The sequence below is a fragment of the Aulonocara stuartgranti genome, assembly GCF_965226115.1.
Source record: "Aulonocara stuartgranti genome assembly, chromosome: 2".
Taxonomy (NCBI): Eukaryota; Metazoa; Chordata; class Actinopteri; order Cichliformes; family Cichlidae; genus Aulonocara; species Aulonocara stuartgranti.
Genome location: NC_138940.1, coordinates 11,311,599 through 11,331,163, shown reverse-complemented (window position 1 = coordinate 11,331,163; position 19,565 = coordinate 11,311,599). Strand labels below are relative to the sequence as shown.

Genomic DNA, 19,565 nt, shown 5'->3' with positions numbered 1-19,565 from the left:
AATGGCACGCAGGGGTAAGTATACTTGTAGAGGGTGTCTGGTTCAGTGGTCATAGGATCTAATCTCTGCTTTTTTGCACATGATGTGATTCTATCAGCTTCATGAAGTGGTATCCCCCAGCTCGCAGCCGTGGAAACGAGAATTAGCGTTATTCAAGAGTAGCTTTGCATGATTTACGGTTCATAATAATCCTTCATCTCATACCAGGACTGCCCTGCAGTTCAGCCTCAGTTTGACACAAACTGACTTTATGATTGGCTGCTTTAAGAGAAGACAAATGTTAGATTCATAAGAAAAAATGGGGCTAAGTTTACATGAAAAAAAGTGGGGGGAAAAGTTAATTTGAGGGGAAAAAGTTAATTTCAAATAGATAAAAATACTGTTAGAGATGGCATGTTTATTTATGAGCTAAAAGAAGAAAAGCACAATAGTAAATAACCACGCTGCTGCCTCTGCTTCTGTTTCCATTTGATGTTTTTATTAATCAAATCGAGTGTTGACCACGTGTCCGCACACACATAAACACAGAGCAGGCTCCATTATCACAGTATTTCCATTGAAAGCTGGAGCTTCCTGTCAGCAGGTCCACTCAGCGTGGATGTGGGGACGGCGGCCGGGCCAACCGTTAGTACAAACACAGAACAAAATAAAAAGCAGAGTTACAGAGGCAGAGTCTCCCCCGCAGGTACAGTGTTCAGTCTACAGTCTGTTAGCGAGGCAGCTTCAACAACGCCGTGAACAACGCCATCGTGCCTAAACAACAGCATCTTCACGGCCACTACAAGCAGCAGAGCCAGCAAAATCATCCTACGAGGAAGAGGAGATGGTCGCCTGACACAAACTTTCAACACTTGCCATAAACCACCAGGCAATCACAAGCAGCCTGTCCCGACTGAAAAAAGGATCAGGCTCAGGATTCACACTGGAATCATTTTCCACCTGCTGATCGCTTCAGTTTCACCTCAGACGGGAAAAAAAACAAAAGAAAAACAAAAGGTCCTGCAGGAAGATTAGCACATAAACAGGTGATCAAGGGTTTGAGAGCATCAATAAGTTTCACAGATATTTGAAATCATTGTTACCTGCCAGGCACTTTTATTTTGGCAGTGGAAAGGAAAATATAAAAAGAGTGAAGGTTAAAGTCTGTAAAATTCAGATTTGACTGAATGAACAATAACGATTTATAATCAGAATAGTCAAAAATTACAGCAAATGATTTGATTTGAAGCATTATTAGTGAGAAAATAAATCCGGGTTGTTCTGTGATTCCCATTGATCCACCCAAACTCTGATAATCACACAAACCAAAGATGGAGTTTCTCCTTCTTTATGAAGTTTGATTTTCTACCAACAGCATTACCTCTGACACCTGCTTCATATAAGATGACTTCAGGCTCAAAAGAGAATCAAGTTAGAAAATGAAAAACAACTTTTAAATTTATTGATTTTGTGGCCCACCAGAGGGCTGCAGACGGGACACTGTAACAGCGCGTTACACGACCAGTCTATATGCTGATCACTGGTTTTACCAGTTTAAGAACGATGGTTGTTTTTTGGTAAGTTATCGCAGACAGATGAAAAATAAGTCTCACTCTATGAATAAATAACTTTTTTGCGCTACACGGCAGGACTTAAAACTGTTGGTTGGACGGCCACCAGGCATTTTCCCAGCCTGATGCTGAGGTCACGTGATTATCTTCCAGGTGTATTGGTTCTGAATTTGGCCCCACCTGTGTTCACACATGGCAACTGCTTCAGCTCACAAGATCCACTTACTCACACCACCTGACCTTTGAGCCACGCCTATGCTCCACACCCTGAAAACGACCACCAGGCGGGTTGACTCTACAGGTGGACAGCTGAGGTGTTAAGTACCTCATTGTGGTAGTGTTTTTGTGTTGTCCAAATGTTCAGAGAGCGCCACTGTTATAACAAAAAAAACCCCAAAAAAAACAACTTAATTTTAAAGATTTTTTGTGTGTGTATGAGCTGAACCTTCATTCACACAACGATCATACCCGAGATCAGCTGACTGTTGCACGTACGTGACCTTTGACCTTTAAAAAAAAAAAAATTAGACGAGCTAACATATGCTAACATTTACATAAGAAAAACAAAGACGAAAAATGGAAGAAAAGGTGTTACCAGTTTATTATTTCAGACGTTAGCATGACTGATAGCTAATCAATGAACTCCACAAGCTGTTAGCAGCTAGCTGCTGTAAGCATTGGTGGGCTGACTGTGTTATAGCGCCACACAGTTCACTAGCTTTACTAGCACCTAGCTAACACCAGGTTTGAGGAGGGTGAAGAAACAGCCTAGTAGTTTCTGAATAACATCCCCAGCTCGACCGAGTAGCCAGCAGGAAACTGTGGTTGTTAGTAGGATAACCACCAACAGGCTGATTTACTGTAATAAACAAGCTGTTAGCTTATAAGTTTGCTAACACGGGTACGGTTGCTAAGTTTCTTGTAGCATTCATTAGCAGCCTGGTGGATCAAATTTAAAAACAAAACCCGAGCAATGATGGCAAGCTGATCCCAAAGCTAATTAGCAGCATGTTGGTAAGCTAATTGGGCTTTTTCGATGCTTACTCACTGACTGTTGGTAACGGTTAGTCTAGCTAGCAAGTTACATTGTGTTAGCTAGATGACGACATATTGGATTAGCCAACTGTTTATAAGCTCTTTAAGGAATGAGGAAGACTTCCGGTTGGTCAAAAGATTTTAAAGTCATCCTGACTGTTGGTGTCGTGTCAGCAGGTGCTTTCACCCAGACTGCCACGACACAAAGCAGGATCACGGTGGCTCAAGCAGGATGATGCTGGGCTAAGCCCGTCCAGGGACCGATTTAGAGTGTTCTCATTGGCTGTTTAACACCCTGGTTACCTGGAGACTGTTTGACCTGACTTATGTTTTGGCTGCTGGAAGGCTAGAGACTGCTGGAAGCTCAACAAAAACAGCGTCAAGCGGGCTCTGAGGGTGGCAATGGCGGTGGACAGGATGTTGGTCCTGCAGGTTCGAGTGTTCAGGTGTTGTGAAGGAATGACGCAGCAAGTTTTAGTAAATCTCTTTGAAAAACAAAAATCCTTTGAATCTAACTCGGTACTGTTCATACACATAATCATTATTATCATCATCATCAGGTGTCCATGTTGGAGGTCTTGATTAGTTTCCCGTTGCTGCTTCCACTGGTTCCATTCAGGCCTCATCGCCTCAGAGTGGACGGGAAGAAGAATGAGGAGGAGGAGGAAGGGGAGTGGGGATGAAGGGGGTGAGCTGTTGAGGTCAGGGCTGCAGTCAGATTTCACTCCTTCCTGGGCTTCCTGCTCCTTGGAGATCTCCGCAGAACATCGTCCTCGAGCTTCTGCAGAGGAAACGAAGGCAAGATGACGAGTCAGTTTAAGTCAGAGAAGAAGCTCGATGTTACTCGCTCAAATCAAATCATCTGAAACAGACTGCACAGCCTCAGACGGAAAATTCGATTCAGTTTTATTCATACAGCGCCAAATCACAACAACCGTCACTTCAAGGCGTTTTATACTGTAAAAACCCTACAACAGGGGTGTCAAACATACGGCCTGTGGGCCACAGTCAGCCCAGGAAAGACTCCAGTCCTAAGCAATGCGCAGCTTTGGAAAAATGAGGGTTTTAAATGTTTTGCAGCTTCACCTACTGATAAAGACCTCTCTCCACCCCCCATGACCATTCATACTACAGCAAAGTAATTACGTAATAGATGATCAATGACATGACAGAAAAGCTGTGTTTACAATCTACTGTAGAAAATTCAGGGTTTTTTTCCCCCCAAAATCTACAGGTTAAAATAGAAAAAGGCTATTTTCTGTTAACAAGAACCCCTTTATTAAAAAAAATTTTTTACACACCATTTAAAATGTAAATAATTTATTTACTACAGCAGCACCTGTTAATCATGTAGAAAAACTAAGAAATACTCATCAAATTGCTCCTCTTTTTCTAATATTCTCATATCTGACGGATTAAATGTGTAGTTAAACTTCTTTATAATAACACCTGTTTGGATCTCTCTCTCTCTCTCCCCCAAATATCGGGCAAATCAACTTGTGCGTAAAATGTTTTCAGCTGGGCGTCGTGTAAAGCCTGTTCTAACGTTTGAGTCTAAGGTTTATTTTGTGCACCTGACGGCTCTTTTTTGCGTCTCACCCGTAAACTCTCTCCACACACCGTCACATGATTCTTGTGTAGGTGGTAGAAGAGGTTTGTTGTGTTTGAGTCTGTGGTGGGGACTGGACTGCATTATACGGTTTCTGGTCAGTGTCAGACTTTTCATAACCAAACCATGTCCATGCTACAGGGGTAGCCCCTCGTTTAGGAATAAGGTCCTGGATTTGCTTTGACTGGTCTTTCTGTTTGTCATCATTTAGGTTTATTTGGACAAATCTCAACAGGATATTGAGCTTTATTGTGAAAAGTTTATGTGGAAAATAAACAAACGGACAGTGGAGCCACACGTTGGGTTTATCGTTATTGTTGCTAACGACAACAGGTAAAAACAGTTGCTTGTCTGTCCATAGTGTGGTTATTTTAAATATAAGAGAACTTTATGAAATTAATATAGCCAATACAGTGACCCTCAAAACCATGAAACAAATATTGCAGTAAGCAGTTTATTTTGCCACACCATGAAACAAACAATAGTGTAATATGAAACGATAGACATTTTCATATCGCCATCCAATATATATACAGTGGGGCAAAAAAGTATTTAGTCAGCCACCGATTGTGCAAGTTCCCCCACCTAAAATGATGACAGAGGTCAGTAATTTGCACCAGAGGTACACTTCAACTGTGAGAGACAGAATGTGAAAAAAAAAATCCATGAATCCACATGGTAGGATTTGTAAAGAATTTATTCGTAAATTAGGGTGGAAAATAAGTATTTGGTCAATAACAAAAATACAACTCAATACTTTGTAACATAACCTTTGTTGGCAATAACAGAGGTCAAACGTTTACTATAGGTCTTTACCAGGTTTGCACACACAGTAGCTGGTATTTTGGCCCATTCCTCCATGCAGATCTTCTCGAGAGCAGTGATGTTTTGGGGCTGTCGCCGAGCAACACGGACTTTCAACTCCCGCCACAGATTTTCTATGGGGTTGAGGTCTGGAGACTGGCTAGGCCACTCCAGGACTTTCAAATGCTTCTTACGGAGCCACTCCTTTGTTGCCCGGGCGGTGTGTTTTGGATCATTGTCATGTTGGAAGACCCAGCCTCCTTTCATCTTCAAAGTTCTCACTGATGGAAGGAGGTTTTGGCTCAAAATCTCACGATACATGGCCCCATTCATTCTGTCCTTAACATGGATCAGTCGTCCTGTCCCCTTGGCAGAAAAACAGCCCCATAGCATGATGTTTCCACCCCCATGCTTCACAGTAGGTATGGTGTTCTTGGGATGCAACTCAGTATTCTTCTTCCTCCAAACATGACGAGTTGAGTTTATACCAAAAAGTTCTACTTTGGTTTCATCTGACCACATGACATTCTCCCAATCCTCTGCTGTATCATCCATGTGCTCTCTGGCAAACTTCAGACGGGCCTGGACATGCACTGGCTTCAGCAGCGGAACACGTCTGGCACTGCGGGATGTGATTCCCTGCCGTTGTAGTGTGTTACTGATGGTGACCTTTGTTACTTTGGTCCCAGCTCTCTGCAGGTCATTCACCAGGTCCCCCCGTGTGGTTCTGGGATCTTTGCTCACCGTTCTCATGATCATTTTGACCCCACGGGATGAGATCTTGCGTGGAGCCCCAGATCGAGGGAGATTATCAGTGGTCTTGTATGTCTTCCATTTTCTGATGATTGCTCCCACAGTTGATTTTTTCACACCAAGCTGCTTGCCTATTGTAGATTCACTCTTCCCAGTCTGGTGCAGGTCTACAATACTTTTCCTGGTGTCCTTCGAGAGCTCTTTGGTCTTGGCCATGGGGGAGTTTGGAGTCTGACTGTTTGAGGCTGTGGACAGGTGTCTTTTATACAGATGATGGGTTCAAACAGGTGCCATTCATACAGGTAACGAGTGGGGACAGAAAAGCTTCTTACAGAAGACGTTACAGGTCTGTGAGAGCCAGAGATTTTCCTTGTTTGAGCTGACCAAATACTTATTTTCCACCCTAATTTACGAATAAATTCTTTACAAATCCTACCATGTGGATTCATGGATTTTTTTTTCACATTCTGTCTCTCACAGTTGAAGTGTACCTCTGGTGCAAATTACTGACCTCTGTCATCATTTTAAGTGGGGGAACTTGCACAATCGGTGGCTGACTAAATACTTTTTTGCCCCACTGTATATATCATTATATCGGACAGCCCTACGTCAAAGTGGGTTGTATGGAGTCCACAATGTAAAACCAGTCTGACATCCTTGCCCTATGACTATGCAGAGCAAAGCCAAAAATCAGAGGACCCCATCTGAGCAAGCACTTGGTAGCAATAGGAAGAAAAAACTCCCTTTTAATATGAAGACACGTCAGAATATGAAGTCACCAGACTCCGTGAGGGGCAGCCATCTGCTGAGGCTGGTCAGGGGTTTCAACTCTCCTGGAAAGCAGCAGATGTTACACCTGCAGCACATTTACAGCACTCTGCAGACTGAGCTATTCCCACATTTTTACTGAATTGAAGCTTTTTCAAGTTTTCTACATTTTATGTTTCAGACTCCTTCAAAACAAATCTGAGAAAATAAAATGAAATTAAAGTTTATCTTTGCAACAAGCTTTAAAGACCGGTGTGAAGACATTTAGAAAAACAAAAAACTTATTTTTCTTGTAAAATATAAATGACTAAAAATACAAAATGAACCTTCATTTATTTATTAATTTTTACATCTTTTCAAAAGTTAAAGGAGCTGAAAAGTCACGATTGAATCTGCTGTGATGAAACTTTGCCTCACCTCATCAGCTGTGTTCTCTTTTTCTTCATCCTCCTCTTCCTCTGCAGGTTCTTCATCTTCACTCTTTTCTGTGTCTGAAAAGCAAAGATGAATCAGATTAAGAAACAGCTGCAAACTCAAAAGAAACAAACAGATTCAATTTGAAGATCTCAGTAACCTGGGCTGCTCTTCTCAGCCTTCGGAGCCTCCTCGGCTTCCTCCTCCTCTTCCTCCTCCTCCTCCTTCACATCAGGCTGAGGTTCGTCGGTCTTCTTGTACTCTGCCGGCGACGCCGAACTCTTCTTCTGCAGAAGGAAACGAGTCAGTTCAAAGCGCTCCTGTGGTGGATGCTCATACTAAACAAAGTTTGTAATAATGAATTCACTGTATTTAAAATAATCCCCTGAGCTCAGTTTATCACAGTTTTTGATGTCATACAGACAGGATATCCCAGATATGGTCACCTGAGAGGTTTGTGAGGGGCAGCCAATTAGAAGAAAGAGTGAGGTTTGCCAAATTTACATTACTTGTGGTGGTTTGCTAGTGATAGTTTTAAAATAGCATTATCTAAACTCTTGGGTAACATGCTGATCCTGGACCAGCGCTACGATGACGCAGGAACAGCAACACGATGATTTCAGGTTCCCTCAGCTGAGGATCTAAGACTGATACAAATACATAAAGGCACAGTCACATTTATGAATGGACGGTTTTACTTTTGCAGTCAAGTCACACTGCAGTTCACACCCGCAACAGTAATTTACTGTTATTACCAAACTGCCTTCTCCATGAACAAGCCAGCATGCCACAGTGGAAACAGCTGAGACGGCCAGATATGTGACATGTTCATAGGAAACAGGATTTATAGGCCAAAGTACTGGGTCACACCTCTTAACCTTTGAACTCAAACGTTCTCAGTCCTAGTCCTGCAGCACCTAGCCAGGCAGTCCAAACCTCCTCTGGCATTAACATCAGCACAGACAGTGTGTTGCCGGGAGCTTCGGTTTCCACGGCTGAGCAGCTGCTGCAGGTGTGACGTGAAGGTGGCCTGGGACTTTGGTCCATGTAGTGCAAGTTAAACAGCAGCACCGCCTTCTCAGATCCATCATTCACAAACACATCACTGCCTTTCACTCACGATTTTCGCCTACGTTTGATAAAGGGCGCCCTTTCAGACGAGCATTTTCAGAATGTGTTGGCCAATAGGAGAACAGAGTTGTGCCACCAGCAGGTCTGCTGCAAAGGATTTCACCTGATTTTCCAATATTCAGAACACCAACAAACCAATCATGAATTCTCAGTTATAATCAGTGTCAGAATTACAACCAATGAGTGACAAGGTTTAATGAAACACACAAAGACTGCACTGCAGCACCACAGACGCACACAAGCAGCACAAACACAACAACATGACATGAAGCTATGCTAGCAGCAGTATCAGTCACCGGGCCGGAGGAGGTGGTGGCAGCGCGGTTAGGGCATCCAGCGTCATTAAACTCTTTCTGCAAGCTGGTGAGACTCAAGTGACCCTGAGCTGATCCTGACGACCTCTGTGGACATTAATCAGTGCGATACAACTTAAACCATTAAATGAAACCTCTGGGTTTACAACGTGTGGGTTTGACAACAGGCAAGAGAGGATGCCCTGAGGATCAGACTGCAGGACGGACAGATTTTCTCATGTCCAATTAAAACCTTAAAACAATTATCAATAACAGTTAAAAATACAGCTTGAATTATAACAACAGTTTATATTGATTCATTTCCACCAATCACAAGAGTCCACCTGTGAGGAAATCCTGCACGACAGCATTACACTGAGCTGCCCTCTTATTCCTGACAGGGTCACCATAGCAGATGGATCTGTGTGGTTGATTTGGCACAGACTTCCATTGATCCGGGCCTGAGAACGGCACCAGGAGTATGCACGCTTGTGCCCCACAAGGCTGGGTTTGCAGCATCGAACTGTGGCTCTTTGAACTGCTGAATTTTAACTTTTAAATATCAAGTTTCATATTTTCACTACAGAAAGTCTGACAGTTAATAGGAGCTTCTCAGCTGACTGAGGCATAAACATAAAGTCATGCATTGTTACTACCAGCAGAATGTAAATGAATGAGTAACACAGTAACACTCAGTGGGGGAAAATGTCGAACTCTCCGTGCTCTGAAGAGGCAACAGCTTCACTTTTACTTCAAACAAGACAGAAACTCGACTTTCAAATGAGGAAACTTCAGTTTGATGCTGCAGAGGCGCAGACCCTGTGTGTGTCTGTGTGTGTGTTTTACCTTTCCAGTGCAGCAGAAGACAAAGATAAGGATGAGCGGCAGAGCCACGGTGAGCACGTAGACGACCCAGAGCCACGGACGCTCCTCTGCAGCACTTAGCATCTGAGCTGCCAGCCCAGGCTGCACGACCACAAAGGAGAGGGGGGGGGGGGGGGGGGGGGGGATTTAAAAACAAAACAAAACACACACATGAGGAAACATCACGGGGCTCCCGTTAACCCAGACTTCAATAAATCCACTTAACACATTTTTCCTTAAATGATCAGTAACAATATCAGAGTTGAACACCAAATCTCTCCCAGTCACGCTAATAAGTATGAAACGCATGTCTATTAAAGGATATCCACTAGCTCAGAGACATTTAGAGGGATCCTTTTATTTTTGATGACTTTGGCTAAGAGCTCATGAAACTCAGTAATCCGGTTTCTCAAATGATCAGAATATTTCCTAAAATGAATCAAATCTCCTCATGAGCCATAATCATCAAATTAACACAAAAGCAGACTTGATACATTTCACTTCATACTGAAAAATATATTAAAGTTAACCTTTCAGAATAAAATTATGGGAAAAGGATTTTGTCCTTAATATTCAATTGATTTGTGAAACATTAGTAAGGAAACGTAATTTTCTTTCAATTCTGTTGCTCAAAAATAAAATTTTAACGTGTTTGATGCTCCACCGTGAAGCTGCGCTGAGGTGTGTGAGGTCACCCTGAGCATTTGAAACATGAGGCGGTGACTGTGTCACTTCACTTTTTAAACTTTAATCATGGCACACACTTGATTTTAAAAAAGGAAAAAAAAACTCCCAAAACAAATCACAGATCTGATTTATCCCAGAAGACTGAATTTAATCTGATCTAATAACATGGACCAACCTCAGCGGCGCCCTCTGCTGCCTTCTTCAGCCCCCAGCTATCAGATGCCCAGCGTTCAGCAGCGTTGCGGTCATTGGTGATGAAGAAGTTGTCAAAGAAGATGTCAGGGGTCATGGACCAGAGTTCAAGCCCCAGGGCGCTGAACGGTGACATCTTGTAGGGGTGAAGGTCCTCAAAGTACGCCGGGTTGGGGATCTTCCTCGGCTTCCAGACGCCCTGAAAACACGAAGGGTCGGAGGTGAGGAGAGCCTCCAAAAGACTCCACCCCTCCATCTAATGATCACCTCACACTGAAGTCAGACTCACCTGATAGTTGGGGTTATCAATCATGGGGGGCTTCCATTTGCCCTTGTAGTTGGGGTTGTCAATCATTGGCCGTTTCCAGGTGCCGCAGCCGGGGGCGGTCTCACAGGCGGGGTTAGGGATCTGAGGGGCCTCCCACTCTCCATCCATGTCCTCATCCCTGACAGGCACGAAGAGTACTCTGTTATCTTCTTTATACTGGAATACAGGTTTTACTGGGACTATTTTCAGCAGTGGATTAATCCACGGGCTTTGTCAGGAAAGCTGTTCACAGTGAAAAGAAAATCTGTACTCTGTTTGCTTTAGACATTTCTTTCCTTCCACCTGCTCCGGGCCGACAGGCAGGTGTAACTCACCAGTCTTCAGGTTTGATGGCGTCAGGGTCTCCGATATACTCGGGCTCATCGTCCAGCCAGCCGTCGGGTTTCACTGCAGATTCATCTGGAATCTGAGCCGGAGCGTCTTCATCCCTGCAAACACACAACAACCCAAGTCTGCTGTCACAGAGTGGCAAACATGGAAGCACCAAACCTGCAGTTCCTCTAACATCCAGCAGAGGCTCCAGCAGTGAGTCAGTCCCAATGACAGGTGGACTGTGACACAGGAGCTGCCTCCTAGGGTTCCCCTCAGCTAATTGGAGTCTGAACTGAACCTCTGCACGGTTTTTGTGCCTTTGGAGCATTTTTAATGACATCATCTGACCAATAATATAGCTGCTGTGAGGTCACTGTACTTAAAGGGAAACATGAAGTAAGCCTTTGATTTTTAAATAGACATGGATTGTGTTTTTAATACATTCTGAATCTGTTACTGAAGTGTACGGTAAGAAGCAGCACAATCTCCAGATTTTAACACTTTTCACACTTACGGAGGATTTACTTTATTTTCCCCCTTTTAAATAAATTGTAAATAAATAATTTTTCCCCTTTTTAAAACTTACTTAAAATTTTAAGATCTTCAATTCAGGAAAAGTAAACGATCTCAGAAATAACTGAGCAACATAATCAGCTGTGTCTCTCTGCCATCTTTAGCCGGTATTCCTCGTTCTGAACTAGATCGGACTGTCCACTTATAAATCGAGACTGACCCCGTGACGCTTTTACTGCAAACAGGTTTACTTCAGTTCCAGTCGTGCAGCCATGGCTCAGTTTGTTTTCTTTAGGTCAAACGCCTGGATGAAAGTTTGAGCAAACTAAAAATGAAACCCTTGTACTGACCAGTCCTCGGGTTTGACGGAGTCCGGGTCCTGGATCTTGGCCCTCTCATCCCAGTCCTCAGGTTTGTGGTCATCAGGGTCCTCGATCTCAGCGGTGGGGTTCACAGCGGGGGTCATGTCCGTCAGCAGGTTGCCGCTGTTCACGACCGTCTGATCCACCAACACCTCAAAGCTGTTGTCAGAGTTCACCACTGTTGGGGGCAACAGAGACAAGTTAGGCACTCAAAGAAAAAATAATAATCAAAGTCTGCAGTTCCTCTAACGTCCAGCAGAGGCCAGGGTCCACAGAATCCCTTGTTAACATTTACAGCAGAAATAAACACGTTTGCAGCCTGTGCGTCTCACCCAGCGTGTACAGGTGAGTCTTCTTGTCGGTGAAGTATGTCCTCAGGTCGGCGTCGGGTTTCTTAGCGTGTTTCTCTTCGTACTCTCCGGTTTTGGGGTTTTTGTGCCTGAAGATGAAGTGCAGCTTGTAGTCTTCTCCACATTTGTCGGGTCCAAACATGATAGTGTACGGAGTTTTATCCACAAACTGGTCCTGCAGACACACACGGACATGTTACAGTGCTTACCTGCCTCGTAGCCTGCAGGTGTTTTTATCAGTCACTTATTAGAGTGATCAATAAGAACATTTCATAGAAATATCATAGATTTGCCTCTTTGGCTCATGACAGGAAGATGAGTTAGTGAGTTAGATCACGAGTCGAACAACATTTAAAACCTTTTTAAGTCACTGTCCTGCTTTTCTTTTCAGAAGCGGCATCATTAATAAACTGAATTAACGTGTGTGGGAATCGCACTGACCAGGTCGAGGTCGGGCGTCTCAGTCAGCAGCTTTACGTAGGCGCCACCGCAGTCGATACCCGACTGGAAGTTCACCTCATACCTGAACACAGACAGATCACACTGCTGATCAGTACCTTTCAGACTGAGAACACCTGGGTGTTCACACCCATCTACCAATCAGAGTTTCAAATGTGAATCAGACATCAAAGCTGTCCTTACTGGATGACAAGGGGCATGGTTTCAAAGGTGAAAGGTCGCAGCAGGTGGGCTGAGATGGCATGATGTTTGGCTCGAGACTTCAGGACCAGACCTTTGTCGCCAGGCAGCTTACTGTCCTTCATCTCCTCCACAGCCCATTTACCTGTTAACATCGTCATCATCATCATCATCAGAGACAAACACTAAAACAAGGCGGTAATCTTCGGTACAGTGGCCTTTTTAGGACATCCCAGGCTCAGCTGATGTAATATCTAATGTAAAAAACTGCTCATGCACGTCATCATGTACACAATGAGGTTACAGATGTGCACTCACCGTCGTACTTTGCGATCTCTTCGTCTGCGTCATCCTTCTTGGCGTTGGACAGAATCCACCTGAAACAGCACACAGAGGGTTACGACTCCGCCGGAGCTCTGAGGTTTACAGGTAGATGTACACGTGTGCACTGACTCCTCGGCAGCATTTTTCACAGATCAAACACCGAGGCTTTTCTTTGATGAAACTGATGATCAAATTAAACCATATGACTGTTTCACTAATCGATTGTCTTGATAACTGCTGGGCGAATAACTTCAGCTAATTGTTCTAAACTCTGGGCTGATCTGATAGGTTTAAATCAGCTAACGTTACAAACAAACCATCACTAGGTTACAGCAAGCTGGTTCTGCGCCAGTGAGGGGGTGTCCTTAAATCCTTAACTGACCAGTTGGCATGCATTAGTGTGATGCTAGCACGTGTAATAAGCTTTAAAGTAAGAAAAAGAAAACATGTAAGGGAAGGTTATGATTCATGCGTGTGTGGTGCTCACCCATCCAGTGTCCCCTTATCAAAAGACTCTGCAATGAAGTGTTCCCCCTTCGGCTCAGGAGCTTTGTAGGTCACCTGAGTGAAGAAATGAAAGTAAGTTATAACATCCTCATGTGCAGGTTAACCAACACATTTGTTTGGTTCGTCCTCGTCTTCCTATCTCAGATTGAGCTCAAAGCCTTTCAGGTGTGTTCACTTTACCTCAGCTCCACTCTGAATAACCAGTCAGACTGGAAGTGAAGCAAACATGATCAAAACTGTGGAAATGATTCACGAGCAGGTTTCTGTCTAAAACCTGCCGACTCCAGGAAAATTCACCCGTTAAATCATTAGACTGAATTATTCTGAGGTCCGACTCTTAGTCCGGTCTGTGTCTGTAGAGAGAATGCAGGTCAGTAGATCAGCAGGGCAGATCACTACTCTCTCATCAGACCCACTTCCTGACCTGATTGGTTAATGGGTAACAGACACTTCTGGGTTAAACATTCAAAACCTCAGAATGAGCCAAAATAAATGCTGAGAGCACAACAGTTATAATCCTCACAGGTAAAAACTTCAATAGAGTTAACTTTATTCATACAACCAAAAACTTAGACAAACAATTTGAAAAGCTTTCAGAAAAACAAGAAACAAGTAACTTTTTAAAAACCTTTTTAACACGTCGGTAAATAAAAACGAAGACGTCACTGATGCATCATATTTGACTTTAGGAACTGATGGAAAATCTGGACCTGGAGATGGTTTCTGGCTGATTTAGTTTGGTGCCCCCTAGTGTGCAGACCCATGTAACTACAGCTTCTACTGAAAATAAACTTTAACGACTTTATGAAACTAAAAAAAAAAAAAAAAAAAAAAAAAAAGATTTTCCACCATCTGCAAATTTATCATTAACAAGAATTCCAAAAAAACTATTTTTTTAAATTAATAATAAAATAAAAATAAATAAAGCTGTCTTACCTGTGGACTGGGAGGGGTTTTAGGAGCAGGTGGAGCTTCATCTTGCACGTCGTCCTCCAGATCCTCGTCCTCAGCCAAGCTCAGGTCCATTTCGTCCTCCACGTCGGCATCGTCGCCATCCAGACCGTCTTCGACCAGATCGTCAGCCCGAGAGACGGGGCCTAAACTGAGGCAGAGGAGGCCCGCCGCCAGGAGAACAAACAAACCGACCCGCTGATTCATAGTCTGCACAGAGAGGAGCAGAAAACCCGTCACATCTGGAGAGCAAGCAGGGCTGGGCCAAAAACCAGTGATCTTAGTTATACAGAGATTTCTCTCATTTTATTGTTTTTATTTTAAATTTTATAAACAACAACAAAAATCGACACAGTCGTGTTCCCCCATCATTAACAGACTGCCAACCTGTGTTTCATCTATCACCATGGTGACCAACCACAGAGCGCCCACAGGACGTGCTCCTCGGCTCCTTTTAACCCTAATGAGATTACACCCCGAGGGATTACAGCAGCACCCCGGTACAAGCAGAAATGCACACGCGCACACACACTACCTTAGCTGTTTTACGGGTTATTTAACATGAGATGGTGTGTCATGACTGACTTCCTGTCGTCTTTCAGTGCAGCAATGCCGTGATTACACAACTAACGTTAAGCTGCTGTGTTCAGTGACCATCAGAATAATCAGGCCCAAAAAGGTTCTGTGTTCCTGAACCACATCAAACAACAAAAATTAAGACTTTACAACATCAGCAGGTAAAAATCTGGCAAAAAGATTTGTCTCATCAGGGCTCAGCAACCCCAACTGCTACTTGGGTTTACAGTTGTTCTTACATTGATGCTTGCCACTAATGACAGTAAAAGAATTTTAGCCTGACAAGAAAGTGATAAAGATAATCAGGGACATCGCCACTTACACTGGAAAAAAGTAAAACCAATACTCGGAACGTCTGATAAAATCACTGACGGCCGAGCTTGGTCTCCTAAACTAAACAAGCTCACTGAAATCAGTCAGCAGAAGCTGTAGCCTGCCTTCTTAAAGCTACAAATATAATCACACTACATATACACTCTGTGTATACATACATACATACTCTGTAATTCAAATATTTGCAGAAGAAGAATGTGTGCAGACGCCCAAACAGAGAACCTAAATCTGGAGGAAACCAGGGAATGATGGATCTGGAGTTGATTTTGCATCTGATAGATATTAATGAAGTGGTGCAGTGCAGGTGCAGCCACAGGCGGAGCAGTCTCAAGTAGTGATAAGACTGGTGATGTATTTAAATGAGAAAGAAAATTTAGACTGGCTGACTAATCTAAAGACAAAGTTCTCCATCATTCATCATCCTCCGTTAAATCTGAGGAGGATAAGATTCATGATCCAGATCCCCACATGACAGGAAGTGCAAAACCTTCTGACCTCAAGTGTCTCTATTAATATTTATTCCAGCAGATTTGTCTCATCTGAGCTGATTCTAAAAGGTAATCAAATTACCGATCAGTCTGATTGGTGCCAAGTAAAAACAAAACAATCTGGTCACATGACAGGAAGTGTATTAAGATTAAGAAAGGCAAGAAAAGTGGATCCTGAAGTTAAGCACATCTCACTCAGCAGACTGTCAGCTAATCAGATTAGCCTTTCAGACAGATTAGCATACGTGCCAGCACTAGTCGTTAGCTTAGCATCAAAGGCGTTTTGTGGGGTCTGAAGGAGCCCGAACTTTAAAACATTTCTGTCCTTAATTCTAGTCAGGTTAGTTTTGTTTCTGTGCACGGGAGGGTCATCTGCCAGGCTGTCACTTAAATGTGTAAAATGGATATGCATACACCTTACTTTCCAAAATAAAAGGACAACAATTTTACTTTAAGCCTTTCTTTCGGTTCCCTGCTGCACAAACAATGCTGAACTTCACTGGTGAGTTCACAAACTCACACTGCAGTTTTCCAGCTGCCTGTGGGCAGTAATAAGCTCTTAGGTGGCCTCTGATTGGCTGATAAAACAGCAGCTTACAATCCTAATCAGCTGAGTGAAACCAGCTGAAGTGGCTGTTATCCACCCAGACTGAAGGCTCCAGTTGACATTAGTAACTTAATCTGATCTCAGAGCTGAAGGACATCTGCTGCTCCTCACACCTACCAGTTTCTAATAATTCATCAATAATGCCACGAATTACAGAAATGTGTCAGCTTTTTCTACTCTTGGGTTTTTGTGATGTTATTAGATGGCGACATCTGCATTCAGTCATCTCAGTTGCACTGAGGCCCGGTGTCACATAAATAAGGAACTGTGAATCATGCAAAGCTGCTCTAACAGAACAAACGGTGGAGCTCAAGACTGATGCAGGTGTTCAGGTTGTGTACAGTTAAACAGCATGTGTCAGTTAAATTGTACCCAAACCGGATGGACTGGTTAGCATTTAGGCTGAACAATGAACCCGAAAAACTGAATAAATCAAGAACAAGCCCAACTCACTCAGTCTGTGGTCGTGACTTCAAAAAACAGTTTGAATTAACGTTATGATGCGTTTTGAAAACCAGAGAGCAGAAATAAGATTAAAATCCCAAATCCTGTTACTGCCGTGTCTGAATTTAAACATGGTCAAGTTGTTTTGGCTCAATTTGTTTCTAATTTATGATTTTTTTTCCCCCCTGTGACACACTGTGCAGGGTGTACACCACTGGGATAGGCAGAAGCCCCACTACGAAGTGGATATGCAGAAGAGAATGGAATTATTTATGTTCTGTTAAGGATCAGTGATAAGGTTTTTATTTGTCAGGTAATTTTATCAATTAAAGAGTCACTGCGTGTAAGCCCTCATATTCTCACCAAAGATTGCCCCTGTAATCTAAGCGAGATGATGAGATGATCATATATTCCTTCAGTAAGCAAGCATGCATATGATACTTTTAAATGTGGGAACAGAAACCATCGCAGATTATGCGCCTAACAGATCTCGGGCCAGTTCGCTTTGTTCTTGCTAACTTAAGACAGACTAACTACTCAGACAATTCTTGTACCCTTTCATTTTTTCACAGTCTTGTTTAAAGAAAAAAAAATCTACAGAGAGACTCTGATGTCTTTGCAGCTGCCCTTACAGTGATGTTGATCTACAGGAAGTAAAAGTCAAAGATTTCTGCAGATTAACATGCCTATATCGCCACCTGCAGACATCCTGGAGTAAACGCTACGGACAGCGGCCCTTTGAGCCAGATGTTACAATGAAAAACAGCTACTAACTTATACCAGACAGCCCAGTGTTTCCCTTTTTAATATTAACATTCTGATCTTACTTTACATATACACCTGAAAAAAAGCAGAGAAAATAATTATAGCTCGGTAAGCATCAAATGTTTAGTTAATGAAGAAATGTCTTAAAACAATCCAGATGTTAATCCTGATCAATGTGATCGTGATCATTTCACAATCATGGAGCAATTCAACTTTAACATAAGACTGAGCTTTACAGCATCACCGTTTTGGTTTTTTGAACCCAGGTGTGATCTGAGAGGGGTGGATATGACAGTAAGCTGTCAATGATGAAGGAGCACCGCCCATAGTCCCCCCCAACTTCCTAGGGTTCTTTCTGACCATAAAAAATATACTTTTGGCTACTTAGTTACCCCACAGGTAACGGGAAATTAACCAGCAACCTTTCGTTTGCAAACGTGTAAATGACACCAAACATCATGCTTAACTCAGTATCGAGCTCTTTAAAATGAGAGGAGTCGCCCCCTACTGGTAATTCTAAGTCATACTGGTAAAAACCTGTGCTTAATACCGCCTAGGATCAGCTCATTTCCATCCACTTTTTCACCGTGATAGTCTGCCAAGTTCGACCACAATGGTCACTGAATCTGCAGTGTCTACCTCTAATGATGCTAACACACCTGTGACAGCGGACAGGTGAATGGAGGTCAGTCATGAAAGCGCGTAGCTTATGATTAACTTTGTTTTCATACACCCATTTTTTTTTGCCAGCCTCCTGCAGGCTTTGCTACCCGGATCCTAAAGCCTTCTCTGGACAGTTTAACAGCTGATCCTAAACCCTTCAAAGACCCTAAAAAACACCGCCCACCTCCTCCAGATCCCTGCTTAGCCCAATGTTAGCATAGCACCTTACGGAACACCCGACTTTGAATGAAGCAGTCGGACCAATTTTAGTTTCGCTGTGAGAAAAAACCCGACTGTAATGCATGTTAATCAAACCAGATCACCGGGACAAGACTCGGGTTTAAGGTTTATTAACCGCTAACGGAGGCCACGGCAGCGGGCTAACGGCTAGCTGGGTTCACCTGCGGTTAATTAGCCATCAGCCCGGTGCTAACTGCCCGCAGGAGCCGCGGAGAGGAGATTTAACGGATAGAAACCGACAGCATGTAAATAACTACAGCCCGGGCGACGTGAACGGAACACCACCTGTCAGAAAACAGTTGTATTCGGCTGAGCTACCCTTTAAAATTCTCATTTATTGGCGTTTTCGCTCACCTCAAGCTCACCCGTGCGCCGCCTGGGAACTACTGAGGAGGATCACGTGGGGTCCTGGAGGGCACTAACCGCCTTCCCCCGTCGCCGATTGGTTATCCAGCGCGTAACTTTGACGTTTCCTGTCAACTGTCAGGAGCTGATTGGTCAACAGAAACTCTCGCTCGACCCGCCCATATGGAGCTGCACCTCGTGGACAGCGATGATTGGCTGAGCTGCCAGGGGAAGTGTTCCCTCATTGGCTGCAGTCATGCTTATGAAAAGGCTTAAGAATTCGGGATGAGATTGAAACTGATTTTTGTAGATTTTGATTCATAAACTGATTTAATTCGGTTCTAACCTATTAAAGACATGAAACCGGTCATTATTTCGCATATTTGCTTTATTGGATAAAACATTCTGAATTTCCAAAGCTATTTATTTAATAACTTAGTTTAATTATGACTTTTTTTAAAATTTATGCTAACTGTAACCAAATCATACAGTCTCTGGGGAACAGTTTTATTCAGAGCAGAAACAAAGGTCAAATGTATTGTAAAAAGTATTTATTACATGTATTTCTAATCTAACAGCACCTGAAATACACATTTGGTACACAAATATGAGATAAAAAAAAAAGTTACCTTTACTTTAATGAGAAACAAAAATGAATTTTCAACTGTTTTTGTGCACACAGTAAACATGCACACCGGTCTGCACTAAAAGACTGTTT

At 43.1% G+C, this 19,565-nt stretch overlaps 1 protein-coding gene across 1 annotated transcript; it reads right to left on the bottom strand.

Moving 5' to 3' along the window:
- Positions 1-456: 456 nt before the first annotated feature.
- canx (calnexin) lies at positions 457-18,965 on the bottom strand. Its single transcript, XM_082550052.1, has 15 exons — positions 18,857-18,965; positions 14,372-14,596; positions 13,416-13,489; positions 12,923-12,981; positions 12,608-12,749; positions 12,407-12,488; positions 11,948-12,140; positions 11,604-11,793; positions 10,743-10,856; positions 10,390-10,546; positions 10,084-10,299; positions 9,204-9,323; positions 7,094-7,220; positions 6,937-7,010; positions 457-3,366 (listed from the first exon to the last, which is right to left on the bottom strand). The coding sequence occupies exons 2-15, from the start codon at positions 14,591-14,593 to the stop codon at positions 3,307-3,309; spliced, it is 1,830 nt and encodes a 609-aa protein (XP_082406178.1). The 5' UTR covers positions 14,594-14,596; positions 18,857-18,965; the 3' UTR covers positions 457-3,306.
- Between the last annotated feature and the right edge of the window lie 600 nt (positions 18,966-19,565).